This window comes from Acanthopagrus latus, chromosome 8, assembly GCF_904848185.1.
Source record: "Acanthopagrus latus isolate v.2019 chromosome 8, fAcaLat1.1, whole genome shotgun sequence".
Lineage (NCBI taxonomy): Eukaryota > Metazoa > Chordata > Actinopteri > Spariformes > Sparidae > Acanthopagrus > Acanthopagrus latus.
Genome location: NC_051046.1, coordinates 26892387 through 26917246, shown reverse-complemented (window position 1 = coordinate 26917246; position 24860 = coordinate 26892387). Strand labels below are relative to the sequence as shown.

The 24860-nt window shown below is 41.0% G+C and overlaps 1 protein-coding gene across 1 annotated transcript in view; it reads right to left on the bottom strand.

The window, feature by feature from the left end:
• The window catches only part of nrn1la (neuritin 1-like a), an 88218-nt gene that overhangs the window by 24483 nt on the left and 38875 nt on the right, over positions 1–24860 (bottom strand). The window contains exon 2 of the mRNA XM_037105827.1: positions 4562–4706. Within this exon, the coding sequence (XP_036961722.1) occupies positions 4562–4706 (145 nt within the window). The remainder of the gene's footprint in view (positions 1–4561; positions 4707–24860) is intronic.

Genomic DNA, 24860 nt, shown 5'->3' with positions numbered 1-24860 from the left:
TCCAGCTGATGCAACACCAGCGTTTGCTGGGAGAGTAATCAACTGGACTCTCTCTCTTGCAGCGTGAGTCGCAGGCGGTGTGTGACTAGCATGGTAACGATACTGGTTTTCAAAGTTATCTTGATGAGTCTGCATTTTTCCACAAAGAAAGACGAGACGAAGTGAACAAGAAAACACTTGCCTGGAGTTTTTCACTTGCAGGTTAATAAAACTGGTGACCGTGTGTCACTTCTTTGGTATTTAAATGTTTCTCCTATACAGTATGTTGTGATTAAAGCTGAAAATGGAACATTAGCTGTGCCATATAACTACCAGCCTTATCTTTTAAACTATATAGTATGTCTCTTACTGAATACTAAAGCATGTAACGTTCATTACAGCTCTGTGTTAAACACACAGAGAGTAAAGCAGGGTTTCTTAAATTATGGATGATAGAAAACTACTAAAAGTCAGAATGTATTGCTTTTAGGAAGCTGTGTAGGGGCCTCGCACATTATTGTGTCCCTTATTTCTCGTTGTTACGTCTTTAACTGTTAAATAATTGAATTAGAGATTCCTATCAACTTATGTAAGTTATACGGGCTATGATTCTCACATTTTACCGCTGTCACAGGACACAACCAGCCAGAGGTCAGGAATAGTTTTATCTACTTTTGAGAGATGTAATGACTTGAGCAACAAGTTTATTACTGTTTATTTCATATTTATTTATCTTTATCTTTACACTTACAGGAAGGACTTTATACTGTAGTTTAAAAGCACTCAGCTTGAAGGTGCTGCAGTTAGCAATATTTTTTATTTTTTTTTTACATCAGTGTCAAATGAACTGTGATGGCGGTGTATACAACAAATGATGCGATGAACAAGATAAACACATTGGAAAGTGATTTCCCCTTCAGCTTCAAGAGACACCTGGCAGAGTTGTGGCAATCTAGCAGTCATGCTCCTTAAATCACCGTTATCTGTTTGTATGAATGGAGGACTCAGTAGTCCTCTCATATAATCATAGTCAGTAAAATCATTTTTTATCTTATCAGGGACTATATCACCATCCTGTGATGTGTGCCTGTCAAAGGCTCATTCTCTCACGCTCTGAATGGCAAATGAAAATTTAGTTTGCAACAATGGAGGAAGAAATATCAAGAGTCATGATGTCAGTTCGGTGCGACAGCATCTTCAGTATCCACTGTGCAGAATTCCCTTTTCCATGTCAGATGTATCATACAGACAGCTTACCTTACTGTACCAGCACTGTTCTCTTATTTATGTAGGTAATGACACTGAGGAGTCTATTTTAAACCATGTTGTAAATTTAACACCTTTAAAGCCTCCGTCCATTATTGTACACCTGTGTAAGGGATTATGCCTGATGAGGCGTTCATCATCAGGATGATGTGGAGGCCAGAACTATTCGATGTGCAGTGGAATCCAATAATTCCTGATTATAGACCCCTGGGAGGGCATTATCATGCGTATACCATGGTCACTTGCCAATGAGAAACAAGTCAATTCATTTATATTTTCAATATAAATAACTCTAACCCCAAATCTAAAGTTTTTCACAAGCGTTAACTCTGTTTATCTGGCAACAGCTGAGGGCTGGACTAATAGCTGGAACAATAACAACAATTTCAAAAGGATATGGAATAATGACGTTGTTCACTACATCAGTAAATAGGACTAACCTACACTTAGCAACAGAAGATGAAATATTCCTCTCACCTCATGGGACTGTTTGGCTCAGCTGTCACCGAGAACAGTGATTCCCAGAGTGCAGGCCTACCTAACCCTAACCCACTGGTGGGCCGTGAATGTACTGCAGGTAGGCCTCGAGAGGTCATTTACAACAGGCTGAAGAAAGAAAAAAAAAGAATCGGAACCAGGGGCGTCACTAGGAGTGTAAAACATCCAGGGCTTTAGCCCCGCAGATAGAGTCTTTTTGAACAGGGTTTCAGGGATTTCTTTCCCAGGAAATTTTGAAAGTTGGGCTGTTAAGGATGCAGTTTCTACGTAGTTTGAGAAGGAAAGGAAGGCCAATCATTGGGTCCTCATCGTCATATTTTAATCACAAATAAAGCTAATTTTCCCACACTATAGGCCTACTGAGTAATGTTTACATTAAAGATGTTATAGCCTGTAATAAGACCTGGGCTGTGTGTGTAGGCTGTTAGAGCAGGTAGCACATTCCCTGTTATAATTTCTTGGCTTCATTGTCTATCTGCATTACGCCTACAGTAGGCTTTGTAGGGTATTAAGAGAAAAAAAATTGTCATTTAACAGAGACTGCACACCCAGACTACACCCACCACCACAGCTCTGATCTGATTTACCACAGCGGGCAAAATTGGAAATTAAAATTAGAATAATTAACACATACGCCTACACGGCGTCAAGGTGAAGATATAGAGGTTGAATTCATGGCAGGACTGCTGAATCTGTGCAAGCAAGCTATCCCTGCTCCTCCTCAGGGGCTGGGGAGATGATGTCTCACTCTCCACGTCTTCTTGCTCTGGCTGCGACTTTTAATTCCAAAGAACCTCTGTATATCCAGAATAACTATAAACCTCTGTATGTCCATAATAACTAACTACTATAAACCTCCGTATGTCCATGATAAGTAACTACTATAAACCTCTGTATGTCCATAATAACTAACTACTATAAACCTCCGTATGTCCATGATAACTAACTACTATAAACCTCCGTATGTCCATAATAACTGACTACTATAAACCTCCGTATGTCCATGATAAGTAACTACTATAAACCTCCGTATGTCCATAATAACTAACTACTATAAACCTCCGTATGTCCATAATAACTAACTACTATAAACCTCTGTATGTCCATAATAACTAACTACTATAAACCTCTGTATATCCAGAATAACTAACTACTATAAACCTCCGTATGTCCATGATAAGTAACTACTATAAACCTCCGTATGTCCATAATAACTAACTACTATAAACCTCCGTATGTCCATAATAACTAACTACTATAAACCTCCGTATGTCCATAATAACTAACTACTATAAACCTCCGTATGTCCATAATAACTAACTACTATAAACCTCCGTATGTCCATAATAACTGACTACTATAAACCTCCGTATGTCCATAATAACTGACTACTATAAACCTCCGTATGTCCATAATAACTAACTACTATAAACCTCCGTATGTCCATAATAACTGACTACTATAAACCTCCGTATGTCCATAATAACTGACTACTATAAACCTCCGTATGTCCATAATAACTGACTACTATAAACCTCCGTATGTCCATAATAACTAACTACTATAAACCTCCGTATGTCCATAATAACTAACTACTATAAACCTCCGTATGTCCATAATAACTGACTACTATAAACCTCCGTATGTCCATGATAAGTAACTACTATAAACCTCCGTATGTCCATAATAACTAACTACTATAAACCTCCGTATGTCCATAATAACTAACTACTATAAACCTCTGTAAGTTCATTAACTACTATAAATGCTGCAATGGTACTAAACAGTAGGCTAATAGACGGGCTCTGGTAATATCAGTGATGCATAGAGGGGGAAATAATAACACTGATGCTGAATTTGCAACAAATTATTCTGATTCTGCCCATATATGAGCATAAGCCATAAAGAAAGCCAGGTCAGCTTCTGCAGTTTGTGCTGGTCACAATGTTGCATTTGTGGCTGCTCGCCTTTCAGTATTCAACCACATAAAAACCTCTGGGGCTATTTTCATCATTAGGCGATTATATTTCATTTTCTTTTGTAAGGGTACAGAGATCCGGGGCTATTTCTAAAACATCCAGGGCTATATCCTTGATCAGAGTTGTGATTACAACTTTGTAATTTGTAAAAATTCTAACTTCACATTGGGCTGGGTCATTCTTGAGTTTGGAAATGGCTCAGCTACTTATGTTAACAAGATTCAGTCAAAAATTTCAAAAACATTGTGCAGGCTTGAAAAATGTAATTTGACCGTACGTTTAACAAGACCTATTATTAAACATACAATAGGTCTTGTCAATATACTTCTATATACAGACCGTTTCACTGGAACTACTTGAATACTTCCATAGGTGTTTGTATATCAGGAGTTAATTGACACCCTGCAGCCAATCACAATTGAGTATTCGCCCAGTTTATAACATGTGAGCAGGTCCTGAGCAGGTCCAGTGAGGGATTAGCTAGCCACGACTTCGATCTGCGGTATTGTACAGATGTACATCCTGGATGCTCCCTATTGATATCAGATAGCAGGATGACTTGGTGGAATTGTAAAACGCTTGTCTAAACTAAAGACTTGCATACTCGGTTCCTGCTCAAAAGAGTGTGTACTGCTTTCCCTTCAAGAGCTGTCTTTGTTTTCTAAACCCTCTCTCCTAAACTGAACACACTGACTAATACTGACCCTAAACTGCCCCATGAGGTTTAGAAATGCACATTTCAATACTGAAACTTGGCAGACTTTCTGTTGAGCTGACTCAGCGCTTTGGGATTTTAATGTGTTTGATGTGGAACCGCGTGTGTGTTCGTGGACACTGACCTGCAGATGGAGTGTATCTCGTGTGTGTCTTCATCCTTGCGGGCGCTGTCCGTCAGACTGTCGCCCAGAGCCATCAGACACTGAGCGAAACCCTTATAGATGGAGTTACACTTCCTGGCTTCTGCACCAGGACACGGGCCCAGCACTGGGAAACACACACACACAACCAAACACACACACAGAAAAGATCAATTGAACGTGAATGCGCCATGTGACATGGAGTGAGAAATCATCAGAGATATCAGTGCATCATTTGACATTAAATATATTCTGTGTCTCTTTGCTAATAGCTGCAGCTGTTGGACCCGAGTGAGATAGAGACTGTCATCTTTCTGTTTCAGTGACGGACTCAGGCCCTGAGTATTATCCATCACACACACAGAGCTACAGACAGCTGCGTTTCCATCTGTAATCCTTTCCCCTCTCACTCATTCATTGTTTAAAGGCGGCCGCTGATCGATTGCTCACATCAAAGACGAGACAAGTCAGGGCTTGTTGACCAGGAAATGGGAACACAGCAGGGGAGAAAAGCCCAGTCCAACACGCATTCATCCTCAGAGATCGCGTTCACGCAGAACAATACGCACACACAGGCTGTTTCAATTCAGCCAAGACCCAATTAACCAAGTGAGTTAAAGGAACACCGCTAGAGTGAATCCGTCTGCTGCGCATCACACAAGCGCCGTAATCTGCAAAAACACATAGCGGCGAACGGCACAGACTTGACTCTGCTGCACACGAAGCTGACAGCGCCTCCTCAGTTCATGGCTGATTAGCTAACCCTCCGCTGTATTCTTTTTTGACTGCAGACATCGGCTCAGGGTGCAAAAAAGATTCCACATGTGCAGCGTGCCTCAGCCAGTTCTCAGCAACTTTATAAAATCTGACATGTGCCCAGATGTCCGCTTTTAAATACTGGGCGAGCTTTTCTTTTTAATTAGTCCGCTTGCTGCTGATCTCTGCCTCCCTCTGACATATCGCCTAGTGTAAGAAACATTAGGCCCAAATCCAACACACCCCTTGCTCCTAGCCCCAGCCCTAGGGTGTCATTCCTGTTGGGATAGAGGAGTAAGGTGGAGAGTTAAGGTATCATAACCCTCCCAGCTGAGCGTTTATGAACTCTCTTTGTCTTCTCAATGAATTAAAGTATTTTTCTTTCTAAAGAGCATAAAACGATCGCGACCATGTTTGCTCATGTCTCGGTAGCTAACATGCAGGCTCACTAAATTTAGCATTGTCATCTCTGATTTTTGCATGATAGTCCCGCATTTTTGAGGTATTTCAGTGTTGCATCCCGGCCTTGGTTGGCATATGACACCTGAAATGTAAAGTTGCTGCACTTGCTCTTTTTTATCTAATGACTCAGACTTATGTCTGAAACTTGGGGGCAGGTGATCAAGCTGCAAACACAAAATTCAAATATCATCAACTCAACTCAAACAGTTGCCTATTTACCCTTCCATCATACACAGAGCAACATTAGCATTGAATTAGAGTTTCTGTTTATGACCACCTTCATCTCTCCTTTTGGCTTTTGGCCTCATTTTCACCAGCCAGTTGTTGACTTTGTCTGGCTGCTGTTTGAACTTCAGTCAACTTGTAAATGTTGGGAAGCGTCTTTGCTGAAAACCTCTGCCAGCTGTGGCCAAAACCGACACAGCTGAGCACCATGATTGTGAAGGCCGGAATAGCAGAACAATGTCAGAAAGAAGTGAAAACAGTGAGGGGAGCTGCAGAGTTTGGTAATAATTCTGCGTGTCAATACAAACAACCCCTTTCTCATTACACAAATCTCAACACAAATGTAAATGCACTGCCTCTAAACTTTACATGCACTGCTGCGGAAACCCAAATCTGAAAAGTGACAACAAGTGTTAGGTGTCAAGCAGCTCACGCAGCATCGTGGCAGTTGTCAGCATGGATTGTCAGGACACATTATGACTGAAAACAAATGAGGTGAGGTGTTTTACTGTCAATTCTAACTACCTCTGAAGTTTAAAGTTGGAAATGACGTGCATGACAGTCTGAGTTTGGCAGGAGAGCGAGGAAGCAGAATTTGACACAAACACAAAAAAATGTCATTTCCACGAAACAGTGACTTTATGTATTTCAATCACACAACATGTTTCGAAATTTTTCAAACATCATTCACATTTTTTAAATTTATGGATTACCTAACACTAATTTAACCATAAAATGTATGTAGAAGAATTAGGTGGACATTTTATGTGTGACTGAAGACATAAGTTAAGCGTTTCAGGGAAATTATTTTTTTAGTGTATATTATAGATGCATTTCAGTGGCAGGTGTGAAATAATGGGCCTTGTTCCCCTTTAATGTTGCCTACAATAATTTCAATTTTGAGGTAACAAATCACAACATGACGGATCATTTATAAATGTAACCCCACCAAAAAATTACAGTCCAAACAGGAGCCAGACAAGAAATCTGTTGCTCATGTTGTGGAGAACTGGAGCCAGGCCCCTTCTGGTCGGCTCCATGGGACCTTTTAACTGAAAAAAAACTTTTTATGCCAGTGAATGGAGAGAGCCACATGATAATAATTGTGCCATGAATTACACATACTGTGTGATGCTTGTCAATTTAAAAGATAATTCTCCAATCAAAAAAGTCATAGTTTCTCGTAAAGAAACTAAAACATCATCTGGTTTTGTGTCTCGCATAAAACATAATTCAAACACCAATATAGCCGAAACGAAGGTGAACATCCCAACGACTGCAGTTATGTGAAAGGGTAGTTTGTAAGTTGTTTGAGCAGCTAATATACAGGAGCAGCTCTAAAATGATTAAGCTACAGTCTTTGGTGACCATTCAATGAGATGGCGTCACTGACACGACTGTTGAGAGGGAACTGTATTTACCTGTTTTCACAGTCTTTCTTAGTTGAAAAGTTTTAAGTTGACAGACGTCATATGTCTAGTTCATGGCACAATTCAAACGGGGTCAGAAATGTATTTGTCTCTCTCCTTTCACCTCCATTTTTAAGTGTTTTTGCCGAAAATAAGGTCCAATGAGGGAACTAGAAGAGGCGTGACTCTCTATTGGAGCTTCGTCCTCTGCTGGAGCTTCTGACTTATCAAAGTCAGTGTATGCTTCGTGTTTTCACACACACACACACACACACATACACTGGCCTTGAGTCTCATAAGTCATTTACTTTGTACATAGATATTTACAGCATCTCATCAAAGCCCCAAAGCTGTTTGTTGAGTCTGACTTGAGGAGGAAAAAAATCCTCCAGGGAGATTTATATTTGTTTGATGTCTTTTGAAATAATTATTAGCAATCATTCAATCGTTTTGGTGTTTTAGCACCACTTACAGAGTACTGAAATCACAGTGAACTCCTCTTATGTACACACTGCGGAGAGCTGGACGTGGGCACTGTTGTTTGATTAGGCTGATCTTTTCTCATCTTTTTAAGCAGCGGCAAATGAATGTAAATCGGAGTCCCTGAGAAGAGCTGGAGGAGAGGTAAAGTGCCATGAGAACAGAAGATAGAATTATTCCATCACAGGCTTTTTTACATTTTCAATCTCGCTTGCCTCATTCATCAGAAAGCTTCTTCATCCTTTCTCGACATTTCCAACCTGTTTTCAGAGATTTAAATTAGGCCCACCACACACATCTCGAGATTTATCAATGATTTAAATAGAGTTTTGTATGCAGGATTAAGAATTTGTATCTGAGCTCGAAATGTAGCAACAGGAAGACCCTGCCTTATAAACGTTTCTATAATACTAATTTGATTTTTTTTTTTGATGTATCAGTCTGAGACTTGGGGCTGGGTATGGGACTCATATCAGTGTGTGGCTGGGTTTGGGCAATTAAAGCAATTTTGCTGGATTATGTGAGTAAAGTAAACACATCGTGTCTTTTGCTTCAGTTCACTGTGGACTTTATTTGCATTTAACCAACATCGCCAGTCTTTTCTCTAAAGTAATAATCCTTAAGATTACCATGAAATTAAATGTGTTTTTTAAAGTCAGCATTTTTTCTGCAATCGCCATTGTGATGTATTTACACATTTACCAATTACCTCTATATACATTAGTGGAAGTGGTGGAGTCTGCCGTTCCAGCCGTGGGATCAAATGGATCACAAGGGATTTGCAAGCATGTAATCCAACACTGATCTCATTAATATCAGACTAAGTGTTAACTGCTCACTCTCCTGCAGCCGCGTCAGAGCTGTGTCGAGTTACTGCTAATGCAAGTGCAATAGACTGCAGCCAGGTCAGCGTTATTGGCCAAGTATGTTTAAACATAGAACAATCCCGGTTTCTCTTTGCTTTTAATGTCACATTCAAACCGATCAACTGGTGAAAAATTGCTTATTTTATGCATTGTGAAGCAGTGACAGGAAACACAGTGTATTTGTGATTGTAATGATTCATGAAAACAGAATTTTCAAGACAGACAGGTCATTTTTGGCATGTTTAATCACTGGATCATTTATATTCAGTGAGTGCTTGCTATACCCTATGGTTGGTAAGTTAGTCCAGGGGTATATTTTGTTATATTTGGAGAAAATCTCTCAACATCCTGACAGTAAGCAAAAATCCAAATGCTCTGACAGAGAATACAAAAAAATCCAGTTGCTGTGGCTGTCATAGGTGTCTAATAAGCCCAACCAATAGTCCCATTCAGCCTATATAATGCCTATCCCTCTCTGTATACCTATGTGCCTACCTGCATGCTCTCTGCACTCACTGTGCTTAACTGGCTGATATATTACTAAAGCTACTATTAACAAGCTAGTTGCCAAAGAATGGTCAATGTTAACATGCTGAGTACAACAGTGACAGCCATGATTTCCCTTTATGTTCATTATGATAAAGTTAGGTGTTTTCTTAAATGTGAACGACACATGAGGAAAGACTTGATACAGTCAGCAATGACAACATTCAGTACGTTTACATGCACATCTTAGTCGGATTACAGCCACAGTTCGACTATGCAACTCAATCAGACAACTGCTATTGTCCAAGTATACATGCCAGTGAGAAAATGGAATTACTGGCCGAAGCATGTCATACCCCCGGTACGATAGGTGGCGCTGTACCCATTTCAACAAGTGGCAATGGAGCCACCTCCAGTTGACCTCTTTATGTCACCAGCAACAACAATCTCTGCCTCGGCATTCAAGACAGATGGCGTACAAAGAGCGAGATGAAGCTACATATTTGTATATTCCGTATAAAGTGTACATGATAATTACACAAACTAGATGCACAATGGCGCTCTTGCTTGCGGTGATTTCAGAGGAAACATGTTGCCGCCACCGTCCTTCTATTTCCGGCTCACGGCCCCGGGAAAAAAATCTCGAGCCTGCACAGAACGCAAAATCCGAATCCGATCTGATGTAACATATACATGCACGAGTATTGCGACCAGCAATTGAATAATCTAGGTGTTTTAATCCGACTACAAGAAATCCTCTCGTAGATCTGAGCTCGCGGTACACAGCCCCTGAGCCAAAGAACTGAGCCCCTGCACAGACTCGTTCAGAAACTAATGATAGCAAAAAGCACACCTACATCAGTAAGGAGTAACAATCTCACTTAGCGACTACACATTCTGAGCTATGATTCAGTAACGACAAGTTGTTTTTCCTTATGGTGACTTAAGAAATGTGACCGGTGTGGGGTTTACATGTCCTGGGGCCCGAGGAGCCATTAATCAGCTCTGTGTGTGTTTTGCAGGTTAGCTAGAGGAGGAGGCCCCTACAGAGTACTAAAACTGAGTTTGGCTCTCATGCCAGACGTTAGGAGATGTTCATATACATGACCATGTAAGGACAGAGAGATTTTGGTCTCTTTTTGGGTGCGAGGAGTGACAGCAACAGAGTTAGATGATTTACAGGAGATGAGCAGGGAGGTAGACCAACTCCTCTTTCTCCTATTGGATAGATGGACCCTAAATCCACCCAAGTGACCAATTAGAAGAAGAAGAAGGTAGGTGCAGGCGAGAAAGCGGGGTGGTAACTTTAAGAATTCCGATATCAAAGGTTCTAGAGGATTTATGGTGGAGCAGAGGGCAAAATCTGAGGCAGAACTTTGTCAGATATTGGGGAACACCAGGGTGCAGCCACACTGGTTTGGATGCAAGCTTGTCATCTGTTTCAATAAAGATTCACTTCATCACCAAACTACACACCGACGCTTCTGATGAGGACAGCCCAGAAACAAACAGTGGCCTTTTTGAACATTTGGTACATATGTGACAAATACTTAGCTTGTGTTTATGATTGTGGTATTGTTTATGTTGTTGATGTATTTAATGAAGTAAAAAAAAATCTGTGTTATGTCACTAACTAACCACTTACACATCTCTTAGTTGGCCAAATGCAAATTAGCATCATATAACGGGAGTTGGACAGAACAAATGACCAGGATGTGCCCGCTAACTGACGCAGCAGTATTTCTTCAATCCACAACCTAAATTGTCCTCATAGCAATTTTCTCCTGCAGCCTCATTGATTGAGAATGACGTCGGCAGGACAGATACATTTACTTAGTGACTGATCATACTGAATAATGTAGTCGGGGGGGTAGTAGTCTTTACATCCCAATCCCTGACAATGTGGGAGAGGAGAAGAAGAGAGGCAAGTTAAAGAGAAAAGGTGGAGAAGAGACAAGTGATCAATGGATGAATCATCACACCATCTGACGTGTGTCAAGAAAATCTAAACTGGCATTTGAATGGAAACAGAAATTAAAGTATTCAATAAATGACTGACACACACCTTTCTGCAATATATTTGTTTTAAGGCTGATGCATCATTCCCCTCGTGTCTTCTTACCTCGATCCTAACTTTGCTCCTCTCTCTTGGGAGAGCGATGGAGAAGGTGGAGACAAAAAAGCGGTGCGGTGAATTGTTATGGCAGCTTCTTTCTTTTGCCATCTGTTGCTTCTTCCTGTCTTTCTTCTGTTTGAATCAAACTATTTACTCATTCATCTCGAAGCTGCTGTCTCACAACGAGCAGTGCACACCAATGACTACCTGCCTATTGAGTTACAGTGTTTGAATAGTCACCACTGCATATACATGAGCGAGTGTGACACAGAGTGGAACTCACTCTCATGGGAAATAGAGCTGATGGAAACTGTGGTCTTCAATCTTAAAACAGATCCACAAACAATCATTCAGTGTGTGTACAGAGATGATGATTCATTGTTTATCACGCAATCTTGTCAATTATAAGTGTTGGAAACGTGGTGGAAGAAGTACAAGGATTCTTAAGTTAAAAAAAATTACATCTAATTACAATTAAATGTCCTGTAATTATACGTCCACTCCAATATGAAAGAATTTTAGTTGAATTTCATTTTCAAAAAAATGATTTGAAATTATCAACAGAATATGAAGAAATAACTAATAATAAGTTTTATTGACAGAGGTTCTCAGTCACCCAGGTGATGCTAATTCTAGGTGCTGGATTGTAGGCAACTGCACTGGGCTTGTTCTCTTCTAACTAACTGGAGGGGAGTTGCAGGCTTTCAAACTCTGCGTGGGAGTGTCATTAAGGACACATCTGAACTCTGAGTTTCAGAGACGTAAAGGACAGAAGTGGCCTGTAGAAGAACAGAAGAAGTCTCTTGGATGAGAGGTGAAATGTCTTCAAAAAGCTGAAACACGTCCACTTGCCTCACTGGCATTGCCACTGTTAATCAAGCGAACTAGCTAACGGCAGCTACAGTTAACAGCCATTGGCTGTTACTCTGGTGATGTATTGTCCAATATTTGTCAGCTTCATGTACATACAGGATAAACAGTAAATGTTATGGTAACAGTGGTGGGTCCCTAGGTGAGTCCAACATGTCTTTAATAAAAGCAGGAAAGACAAGAGTGAATGTGTAGATGTTTTTAAACTGCATAGATTATGACTAACAATTGGAATCCCATTTGAATTTTACGGAGATGAGCAAAAACATGATACAGTAACTCTAGTTAAGCTAAACCTGAGTGTTTGAGACAGAGGGGGATTATGGTTGTGGGCAGGATGAAATCATTGATGTGTTTTGGGGCGTTTAAGCATGTAGCCATATTCTAGTAGTAACCCAAAATAAGACGCTGAACCCAGAATGTGTCCCCTTTAATACATCCTCAGCTTTATTAGAAATGAATGACTGTTTCATGATATCAATTCAGTTTCCTTTATGTTACAAGCTCCTGGCGATTGTTGCTGGAGTTGTCTGGTGGGTCAGCAAAAGACCTGCATCAGACCTGCTTCAGTAGAAGGGATGAGCGAGCACACCATCACCTATATTTGTTCAACCAATTGAATTATCTATTTTGGTTTCCATGTGGTGGAGTGTGGTGGGTCTTAAACTGGAAGTTGTTCATTTAAGTCTGAAATTGATATGAGTTGATGTGAAGTTGCTATATTCATTATTTATAACCGCCTCAGAACTGAGCCTCAGATCAATGTTTTTCATCACAGGAGTAAGAGAACTATTTACAGGAATAGCTCTTTAATAATTGCCCAATGGGGCAAGGTTATTGACATATTTTGCCCAGATGATATTCTTGATTCAGGTATTCACTCAACCCTATTAAATGATGTTGATTCCCAGTTGGACTCCATGTTCCTCTTTCATCATAGGGAGGGTCAGTGCTTTCTATTTAGATTTTTGTCATTGCTTCTTTGCCCTTTTTTAAAAATATATATTTTCCCATAGTTATTATCAGGTATTATTATCAGGGATGTAACAATACATGTTCACCCTGAAACTGCCTCAGTAAATCACACTCTGGCAAAACACAGACTCAAGTCCAGAAGAACAGCTGTTTTCCAACAGCCATGGAGCAAAAAAAAAAAAAAAAGCAGAAGAAGACACAAGATGAAGTAGAACACACCGTGACTGACTATTCACTATGACAAGTTCAAATGATCTCAAAAGACCTGCCTGCTTCTTTTTAAATCAGCAATGTGGGAACATTTCAGGTTCCCAGTGTACAAAGCAAGCGCTGGAGAGTAAGTGATGGATCGGACAAGGATGGTGTGTTGGCATTATTCAGTTTACTGTCGAAGCACAGGGACCCAAATGCAAACCAAAAAATAAATAAATAAAAAGGCAGACAATAAAAAGCAAGAATCTAAGGGCAGGAAACCACACTAAGTACAAACTAGGGTGGCACAAGGAACACGGACACAGTCAAGACACCAGGAGCGAGCACGGGGAGTAGAGAAACCTGGAATATCCACATTTAAGAAGAGACTCTTCACTTTTTCTTCTTAAAAGAAAATACTCAGGCTGATTAAGGAATTATCAAATAGTTAGTGATTAATTTCATAGTTGACAACTAATCAATTGACTGTTGCATCTCTCATCATTTATACAATGAGGCCAGTCTCTTTCTTTGCTAACATCATCATCCAAGTGTAACCTCAAAATGAGCTCTTCACCTTAGTCTGACACGCAGCTTTTCTCTCCGCCTTTCTTTTAAACTATATCTCGCTTAAAACAAGCTAGTGCAGCAGTCAGTAGTAATATACTAACATGGCAGCAGGACAGAGAAGCATGCTGTCAGTCTGGTGGGGTGGCGGTTGTGATGTTAACTGACTCACAAATAAAGTCGGTCTGTCGTCACTACACAGGGTAGTTCGCCAAAATGATTAAGAAATCAAATGAAAATCTATAAGTTGTTGACACCTCCGTCGATGTAAAACTAAACCCCGACCGCAAATAAGTGTTTTAGTAAGAGTAACACAGTCCCATAGGCTGTCATGACTGGCAACACAAAAAGCTGAGACGACGGTTAGAGTTAGCTCGTCCCAGAGCGGCCTCATCGTGACTTGTTGACAGCACGGCTCTTCTGAAGAGCGAGATCATTTCGGAGCCGGTAGAGGTGGATATCTCAGCCGAGCTGAGATGCCCCCCCCCCCGCCCTTCAAGGGTGTGACAGCCACAGATGCATCATGTCATGATTAGTGTACAAGACGGCGGGGATAATGCTCCTGAAGAGTGTGACTGTCCCAGAAGTGGCTTGTCGTGTTGAGTAAAAGTCAGAGCGGAGCCTCGGCTGGAGCCTGGCAGGTGAACAGGAGATACTAATTGGGCCAGACACCGCATCACCACAACTCTCCCCCCTCTCCCCAGAGACCTGCTGATTAATATTTAATAAACCAGACCTTCTCCCACCTCCCCATTCACTCCGTATGGGTTGCTGTTTTTTTGTTGTTTTTTTTTTTTTTCTTGAGGAAACCTATTGATTTCAGGCAGGGCTGTTCACGGTGCCTGAAGATTATTGGCTTCACTCATCTCCATCAAGTTTTAATGAAGACCTCAGGAGGAAAAAGAGCTGGAGAAAAAAAAAAAAGGTGCGAGAGAAAAAGAGGTGAAGATGGAGAGGAGGAGAAAGTGGACAAGAAAGCTAGACTTGGTAGTGATGGACAAAGGGGTCATTGAGAACATCTGGAGAATATTTAGGGAAATTATCATTGGAATTACAAGGAAAAACTAGTATTTTAGTATTTTGTTAAAAGTATGAGGTCACTGCCTAACACACAGGGAGCTTAACAATCCCTTTTTAATGTTAGAAAAGTTCCACTACCTCCACAGGCAACAAAACAACATGTTGCATCTCATTTGTTCAGTACAAAAACAGAGTTGTAAAAATGGCAATATGTGGTTTGGACTTACATCATATCCATCTGCTCTGCACCATCTTCAGTCAGGTATCAGTGAGCACATGTTTTAGGCTTTGGTCTCTGTGCGGGCACCAACCAAACTTGGCGACCTCACTATGAAGTGCACCATGCACAGTTGCAGCTCCTGAATGGTGTTCGCCAAGAAATAGTTTCCATACATAACTCACCTTGAAAACACAAATTGTTGAACCTGGTTCTCTTCAAAGGAATTTGAAGAGAACCAGGTCACATATTTCTGTCTGTCTCTAAAAGAGAGTAGCGACCATGTCCTACCCGAACTCGTCAAGCGCGCTGTTTTCAACGTCCGAAGCTGTGTTGAGACTGAAGATTTGCGATGGACCCGGACATCATCTCTAAATTTTTATCAAATCGGGGTTGGGTGTCCATGCTCTGCCGTGAGGCACTGATTTGGATTTTTAAATTTCCCTTGAAAGCGACCCTCTTCAGAAATGTCCTATATGGTTATCTCCACCAGTGACTATTCAAACTGAAATTAGTTCTTGGATGCAACTGGGAAATCAAGGCAGGGAAGCACATCTGTTCAACTGGCAGGACTTTGTATTTTCTGGTTTGGCTGGTAAACTAAATATCTGTTTTCAAGGCCTGATTGAACCTTTTTCACCTCATGCTGAGGTCGCAGGGGGGGTCTGACACGGCCAAGTGGTTCAACTCTAATGGCTGTGTTTTAACACTGTGTGGCCTCACAGCAAGAACGATCCCAAGGGACAAATGAATGGACTTAACTGTGTGTGGTTCTCTTACATAAGAACCTTTGTGTCAGGATCCTGTATACTGACCACAGGTTTTCATGTATTTAGAGCCTTTTTGGTTGTCCCATGATCTAAAGACCAAAGTTTCCCGTTGACTTACGTTTCCATTTAGGGACCATATACGACTGAGAGTTTCATCAGCAATTCTACAATTAACATGTAAAAATACCATAACAACCTCTGACTGACAATGTCATCATGCCATTATAACTTTTGGTTATTGGCACAAAATGCCAAATAAAGCTGATGCTGATGAGGAATGTCCTTAGTTTAGCTGGTATTTGGTCATAAACCAAAGTACTAGACAAACTAAAACTCTGATCTCACAGTGGTGCTAGACGAAAAGTGAAGGGGCCACCAGAGGTTTTATTTATCCTGAGGAGAGTTAAACGACTGTACCAAAGTTCATGGCCATGCTGCCAATAGTTATTGAGACATTTCAGTCAAAACCAAAAGTGTAAACTTCACGGTGCTGGAGGAATAATTCAGAAGATCAGCACGGTCATTAGTAAGGATGTCCCAATTCAATTACGTTATTGGAAATCAGGGCTGATCACGTGGTTTCAGAGTCAATCGGAATCCGAGGTGTGTGTGTGTGTACATATATATATATATATATATATATATATATATATATATATATATATATATATATATATACACACATATATATATATATATATATATATATATATATTCTCATTATTTCTAACAGATCTATTCACCTAGTTTGTGTAATTATCATGTACACCATATAAAAAATGTAAAAAGATGTAGCTTCGTCTCGCTCTTCGTACGCCATCTTTCTCGAATGTTGGAATAAGAAACAGCCATATGAAAGTATTTACTTTGTTTCAACAAAATTTTTAATTAAGGAATAGATGAAATCCGGATCAAAGTGATGGCTAAATTGACCAGGACACATTACTACCTTAGTGCCATGTTAGCTAGCGTGGCTTAAAAGCAACAACACAGAAATGTACGTACATTTGCTAGCACTCTTGAGAGATGTGTAACCAGTCAGCGATGATCAACTCTGCAAACTCAACCCCGAATGTCCCTGGGCCTGTTACCTTCAGATCAGAGACTGTTATTGGGTTAGTTCCGCTAGACTCGTGCAGTTGAAAGGCCGATAAAGACTCCTAAAAAGACTCCTGGACATGGCCAGCAGGCTGACATCCATTGATGTACATTCACTGGATCTGGATCTGGCTCTGATACCTCTTTAGTGGATGCAGGAATACGTTTCATTCCCCTTAGAGGGCATAAGCAGGTAAGGAAAATAAATCACTGAATAAGTCTAAGACAGAGCCAACAGAATTTAAATAGTCTGGCTCCACAGAGAATTATTAAAGATTTTGCAGGACTCCCCATTAGTCAGTGGCAAGAATCTGTCAAGGTTAGTGCAGATGTGCGCTCACTGGCATGAATTTGAATGGACGGCCCCAGCAGGGCCGAGCTGAAGACAGCTGGTTTAAAATTTGGGATCGAAATGTCCCTGCTTTCAAGATCCAGACCTCATGACATGAAGACACAGGCCAACAAAGACAGGGATGTTAAGTAGAAAGGATACTTAAGCGAGGACAGAAGAAGAAAAAAGAAGGAGAGAGGTGGGAGAAAAAAAAAAAACTACTAATACTTATTAGAAGTATAACTCTGCGGGGTTGCATGGGACACATCAGTGCTGAGGGGAGCCTGCAGATCAATGAAGGGACAGCTGATCAACTGCTTCCCAACCTGCCTTGATTAATATTTCAAATCTGAACTAAGACTGAGCCCAGGGAGAGTGAGAGAGCAGTGGGAGCAGAGAGGTGGAGTGAATGATTGATATGGACAGCGAGAAAAATATACAGGCTGTGCAGGCTTGATTGTGATCGGAGAGAGATAAAAGGGATAAAAGCGATGAAGACACGTAGAGAAGCAGTTTTCTGAGGGAGCTGATGAATTGCACTGATAAATAATATTTGACCGGCTGAATTGTTTAGGACTATTGATGTCAGGAAACGTTGCCCTCACTGCAACAAATATTGTGTGATAAAATGTCAGTGTGAGAATGTTCCGAGATAAGACGGGTGTTATCTGACATTTTGTCGCTGTCAACAAATCCCAGGAAAGGACGAACAGCGTGCAAGTCCTGCTTTGGATACTTCACCACTTTTCAACCCTTTATGATCTTGTTCATTCATACCCATTAAGATGTAAATCTTCAAAAAAAACGCGTCGAAAAACAGCTAGTTTCATTTTCCAAACAGGAGAAAATGATGTCGTAAAACAGCTGGGATTCACTGAAATAGATGAGAGTGTAGCCGTTGGAGCAGGTTTCGCTTTTGTTTCTGCTGTGCGCCCCTCGCTTTGGGGGCAATTTGCTGAAACAAAATTTCGCCGCTGCTAAGGGGGAGATACTAAATCCAAGTTTTTAGGTACTTTTGGGGAAAACAAATGCAACTCTTCATTTGCAACATGGCAACATTTCAACTGAAACATTTCCAGTGGTGTGTTGTTTTTTGTTGTGTTTTTTTCCTTTCCCTTAAGCATCGGGGCACTGAAAACAAGCTATTTTACTCCAAGAATATAAAGGGCCTCTCAGTGATTATGTTGCAACAAATGTGTCCCATCCTTGTTTGTTTTTCATCAGCCCTCTCCTCAGTGAGTAGAGAATTCAGCAGCGTGCCGCTTCGGTGAGACGGGACAGTGTGGCTTTTCTAATGACAGAAACCAAAATGTTCTGGTTTGAGAGTTTTGTCCGACTATCAGAAAGGTTTTCCCCGATATAACATCACATTCATCATTATTTCCATTAATTTCAGCCTGTATTGTCTAATGAATTCTTGCTGATTTCTGATCAGACTTTGGTCTTAAAATGGTTTCTATCAGGATTTCCTTATTGGTATGTTATAGCCTGCATATAGTGTGTTTTAGATCTAATACAGCATTATAATTACAAAAAAAATTATGTAATAAGTGGATTTTTTTTTTAGCTGTGATTATAACTGTTTGTTTGAGCAACAAAGTGATTGAACTATGTACCACTCTTGCTAACCGACTTGGGTTTAAGATTGTGGGGTCATGAAAAGGCAGGGGATGCTAGATGACGTCAGGTTATGAGGAGACTCTCTGCAAGCTCCAACCAAGTTTGGGCAGAGCAGAATGAAATAAATTCACCAAATTGATCTGTGATCAATCATCCACTTCACATGTTGTTGCTGTGCGAGGCCTTTGCAAGACGCTAGAAATGCGCTGCAAGTGCTCCTCTCCCGCATGCTTTATTTTTTTCCTAGCAGTTTTGGGAAGTTTAAATATTCTCAACTTTTAAGCACACAGCGCAGCACCGAGTTGTTCCACTTTTTCCGTTAATTACATTTGACCGCACACGTTTGATCACACTCCACGGCTCCAGCTGTTTTGTTCAAGGCAATTTTGAAGCTGTACGCTGAGCAAAGTACCTTTCTCTGAACCGTAACCTGGATACCTGAAGGTTTTAGTGGAGCCGTCACGATGCATGTGCAAACACGCTAGCAACTGCAAAACACAAGCGAGCTAAGCGTCCTGGTTAGCGACTTCCATTGATGGCATGAATTTTCAAACTGTTCGTAAGATGTACGACACTGACTTCCCTCCGAAAAGCGCGCTGAGGCCAACAGTGAAGCATCGTTACGGGTGAGTCACTCTATCATGCGAGAGGATGCTGGCGTCAATATCTCCGCTTCTCAATCCGTAGCAAAACTGTTTTTTTTTTCTGTTGGAAAAAGAAAGCCAAGTTGTCCCTACAAGCTTTGGGGCTGTGAAAGCTGCACACCTGAACAACTGACTCCACGGACTCACCTTTCTCCGCCAATCAGCTGTTAGCCTTGCCGACCAGCTGTTAGCCTAGCAATGCTAACTGTCAAACCACTTTGTTAAGTGGTAAGAAGATGAAAGAGGCCTTCGTTGAGGCAGCTGACTCCTTGTTTCAGGATTTTAAAAACAAACTAGAAATATCATCATCGATCAAAGCTCTTCAGCTATCAAGAAGTACAGTTACACGGCGCAGTGAAGTAATGGCAGCCTGACACGGCAGCTTCGGAGAGACATCGCAGACTGCGAGTGTTTCTCACTGCAGTTAGACGAGTCTACAGACAGATCTGACTGAAGAAGAGGAGCTATTACATCACTGCCCATGAAAGAACGCACGCGGGGAGAGTTCACTTTTCAGTCATTCAAACACTTTATGGAGAAGACCAGCAGCTCCCGGTGTGTAAACTGTGTGCAGTATTGATGGCTGTTTGTCATCCATGTGTGTTACTGCCGTCAATTTTTATATGCGGTACCAAGGGTTACATTACTCTCTCATTATCAGTTATGCATTGTGTTATATAAAGTATACTCAGTGTATGTTTAGTATCATTTTGACCTGGTCATTTTGAAAGTAGCTCACTAGCTAAAACAGTGTGGGCATCCAGCGTCCCTGTTGGCAACACTCGTGTTTAGAAGAAACTCTATGATATATTTTGATGTTCCTCAGTGGCTCTGATCCAGACTATGGCCGTGTTCAAAATCACATACTAACATATACTGCATACTACAGAATGTTATTAACAGCAGACCGTTCACACTGAGCCAGCACGTCTCCTCTGCATCACACAACTACACATACATTGAAACAACATTGTTTGCCATAAATGTAAGTCAACATTATTCCTCAATGCAGCCAGTATTATATATGATCCAGTATTACCCAGTATTTCTTTTAAAGCAAATTAAAAGGTGAAAGGTAAAGAGACATGGTAAAGGCTGCTGTTTATGGCTCATGATTGATTTTTAAGCATGAATTATTAAGGTGAAATAACGGAGCAATGTTAGCAGCTACCGTCGGTACGCTTTAACAAGCTGAGGAGCTCGCTGCTGAGCCCAGGCAGCTGAGAGTGGAAAGAGCCAGGAGCGCGAGGAGGATTTGTGTGTTTACCTAAAGCAGCGCTACAAATGGAAAATAAACAGAATAAGTGCAGTACAGTAAACAAAATGTTCATCAGTTCATCATCATCATCTGCTCTGTGTGACCGGAGGCCAGAGGGGACTAGGCACAAGGATGAAACGTACATTAGGAGGTGACTTTGAACACACCCTATAACTTCAGGATGAGAGACACAGCAGGCAGGGACATGAGAGATGTTCAGCGCGTGAAAAGCGGCAGAGTGTTTAACATCAGCAGTAGAATAAAAACAAAAAAAAAAGAATATTTTGGTATCTTACTCTGAATGAACCAAAGAATTCTACAGCGTCCATGTCATTGTTCCTCGACATCAGACGGGCACTGATGGTGGAAGCTAGATAAGACATATATATTTATATATTTAAAGGCTCTCTATGTAACAATTTGTTACATTTTGCATGTATTAATCCCTTTTTTGATGGACATATATGAGCAGATTGTAACATGACGTCAAAAATAAGACCTTTCCCGTCTCTCTTGGTTGCCTATACAAGACATTAGCTGTTAAATCCTGCTGGACTGTGGATTGCTTTGTGAAGGACTCAGGTCGGATTTGCTGCGACAGTCCACAGGATGTGACTTCATGAACATTCTCAAGTGTCTCTTCTCAGAGCCTCTCTCTGCTCCGCTAACAGACGGCAACAGCAGCTAATGTTGATGGTGTCTGCTTACATAAACAGCCAGGTTCAACAGAGCCCCTTCAAATACATTAATATGCTAGTTCACTGATAACTGAAAGAGCACATTTATTAAGTTTCATAAGTTTGTGACCTCCGCCCTTTGCTTTATGGTGGTTTGATCAACTGCATGTGTGGTAATCTGACACAGGCTGTCGTTCATGGCTGACCTACAGTCAGTAGTTTAAACAATAGAGACGTTAGATATTTCTTATGTCTATATGTTTTAAGTGCATCACATCAAAGGTCACTCTTTATGTAACACAGCAAATAACTAAGCCGCAGTAACATGAGCCAGATGATTGCAAGTCGTTTTGAAATTCAATGTCTTTGCCCTTGATCACAAGTTATGTAATCGAAATAAATACACACACGGTATATAACTGACTTGTCATTCAAAAGTGTAGGGACATATAATGTTTTCTTCAAAGCGTTTAAAGATGTCTGAGTGGGCAAAAGTATTTCTTTGTGTTTGTATTTTCAGGGGAAAATACTCAGAGATCAACGTGGCATGTGTCCTCAAGGGACAAAACGATGTCAAGCTCATTAAATTAAGTAATATATAGCGACAGCGCGCACAGTGATTTATGTCGTTGTTTTGAAAGATGTGACACATTTTTTTTTTTACCTTGGAGAGGTTTTTCACATTTATTAAGATTGTTTGGGACACTCAAAGAGACTCTTTTAATGTGTTTGATTTGTTCTCTCAGAGGTGCCAGACGGCTCACCTTTTCCCCTTCACATACATCACCACTGCTTTGAAACTTATCTCCACTTATCAAGAGGAGTTCATGAAAGTAAATATATTTTTATAATTAAAACATAAAAAGGCATATGCTGGCTTCTGTGTTTAAGAATCACTCTGACAGATCAGTATATATCATGACTGTTAGGGCTGTATATTCTTTGCTCAGAAATGTTATTTGAACACACATCAGTGTGGTCAAACTTTTACAGTTTTACTTTATGTGGTTTATTGACATTCACTGCATGAATCCCATTTTTCAGCAGCACAGGATATTAACTGTGGTGCACCGGTATTTACAGTGTCAGCTGTTTCTCTTACATGACTGGAGCCCACACTCGTTTGTGATTACACCCGGGTCTTGTTTCGTGTGGTCGGACATGTTTGCTGTGCCTGTTACCAAACCCTGCAGCAATATCACGGTGAACTGCACATCCTGCCTTTGCAACACCCATACTACCATGCTATTTAGTATGCCAGAAAAAAAAGATTTAGTATGTCCCAATATGAAGTATGTGAAATGCAGTATGCCAAAAATACCAGGATGTTCTACTATATCCGGTCACATTTTGCAGCACGAAAGCCAGCATGCTTTTTCTGGCTAATCTGACGCGCGATTCTCCGCACAGCGAATGATGCATCACATACGTCACGCAAGGATAAACAAAGCAGAGCGAGCACGAACCTTTGGCGGCTTACTGACCCCGCATTGCTCCTGATGAGCAGTTAGCAGCCTCCACAATCAGTGTATGAATGTGTGTGTGAATGTGACAAGAGTTACAAAGCGCCTCGAGTGGCCTTGTGTGGTCAAACGCTATAGAAATGCATGTCCATTAACCATATGACCATTACAGATGAAAACACATTAATGTGTAAGCGTTCTTTGTACTCCATAATTTAGAGCTATGGCTGCGACAGATATAGGAGAAAGAGGGTCAAAGCTCAAGGCGCACTGTCACGAAGAAGTTGTACAGTATGTCTCAATTGTATGCGTACTGTATGTAAAATTATGCACTTTGAAAGGGCAGCTGCAGTACATGCTGAAAGGAAAAAAAAGAAAAAGTTAGCAATTCCAAAAGCATCCTCTACTAATGCAGCACAGAGACCACATAAACCTCTGATCATCAGCGAAAGTCAACTCTGATACAATGATTCCAAAAACTACAAAATCTATGAGCCTCAGCTGTTGTTGCGATGAAGAAGAAGAAGAAGAAGAAGAAGAAGAAGAAGATAGCCAGAGGCTCAAATCTAAGACAGTTTCATTAACCATATGATTCCATTATTGACCAAGAATCTGATGTTCGGTTTCACTTTCTTTAATCTCTCTCTTATTCCTTTTCAGCAGTCATGTCTGGTTCACACTTGACAGGAAGCAGCTTTAACACAAGAGTGTGTGTTGCATAGATGTGTATAGAACTAGATAATGAACACAGAGAATGTTAACTGCTTGCATGCCTCATTCACCCCAACATTTTTCTAGCCTCCCCGTCTACTTCCTGGTGGGTGTGGCCCTCTGAATATGGCCCCGCCCATGAGTCCCACCTCACATGGTGATGACATCACAGATTTTTGAATTGCTTTTCTCTGCTCGTGGACAGCTTACAAAAATAAAACCTCCGTGGATACAAATGAAACAATAGAAAGAGTCATAGTTTGCAGTTTGAGGTGTCCTGTCAACAGTTTCACAAATGTCCCTTATATAATGGTGCTCTGTGGGAAAATATTGGGAATCTTTCACTGCAATACTGCAAGTGGCCACTGGGAGACACTTGATTCAAGGCTGAGTGGTGCCCTTGTATCCTAGTATGTCATACAGTCACGGTATGTTCCCATGGTCTTCTATTCCCAGAATCCAAAGTTCCTCCTTTATTCGTCAGCTCAATATTCTGTCAACACACATTAACCCTCCCACTGTGTTCGGGTCAGAACCCTAACCTGACCCTGATCTGACTATTGGAACATAGGATTGCTCACCAGGGCCCATGCTCAGTAGGGGCCCTTTCTGAGCTACTCTTTGGCTCGACCTGACTGACTGACTGACAGGCTGACTGACTGACTGACTGACTGACTGCTGGGCTGTGCAATGGAGAGAAAGCACAAATTGGGTTCATTAAAAAGCAAGAAGTGAGAAAGCCGGAAAAGTTTAATTGCATCCTGCGCTCCTCTTACATCTTACTTCCTGTCTTGCTCATCCTTTCAACACAGCTGACATTAATGGCGCGTATGACTCGATCCTTGGCCAGCACCTGATGAACACAGTAAGCTCTGTAGCATACCTCAGCCACCAGCCACAGATTTTCAACCAAAGGACTGGTGCTTCAAAGTTTGTTCAACCTGAACCTTTTAAGAGTCAGTCTGCTCTTCCACAGGCATGAGAGCTGCCATAGTCACATCATTCAGTAACTGTATAAATCTCCAATTTCCCAGCATTGCTTAGCATAACTATGGCAGTCTTTCATTG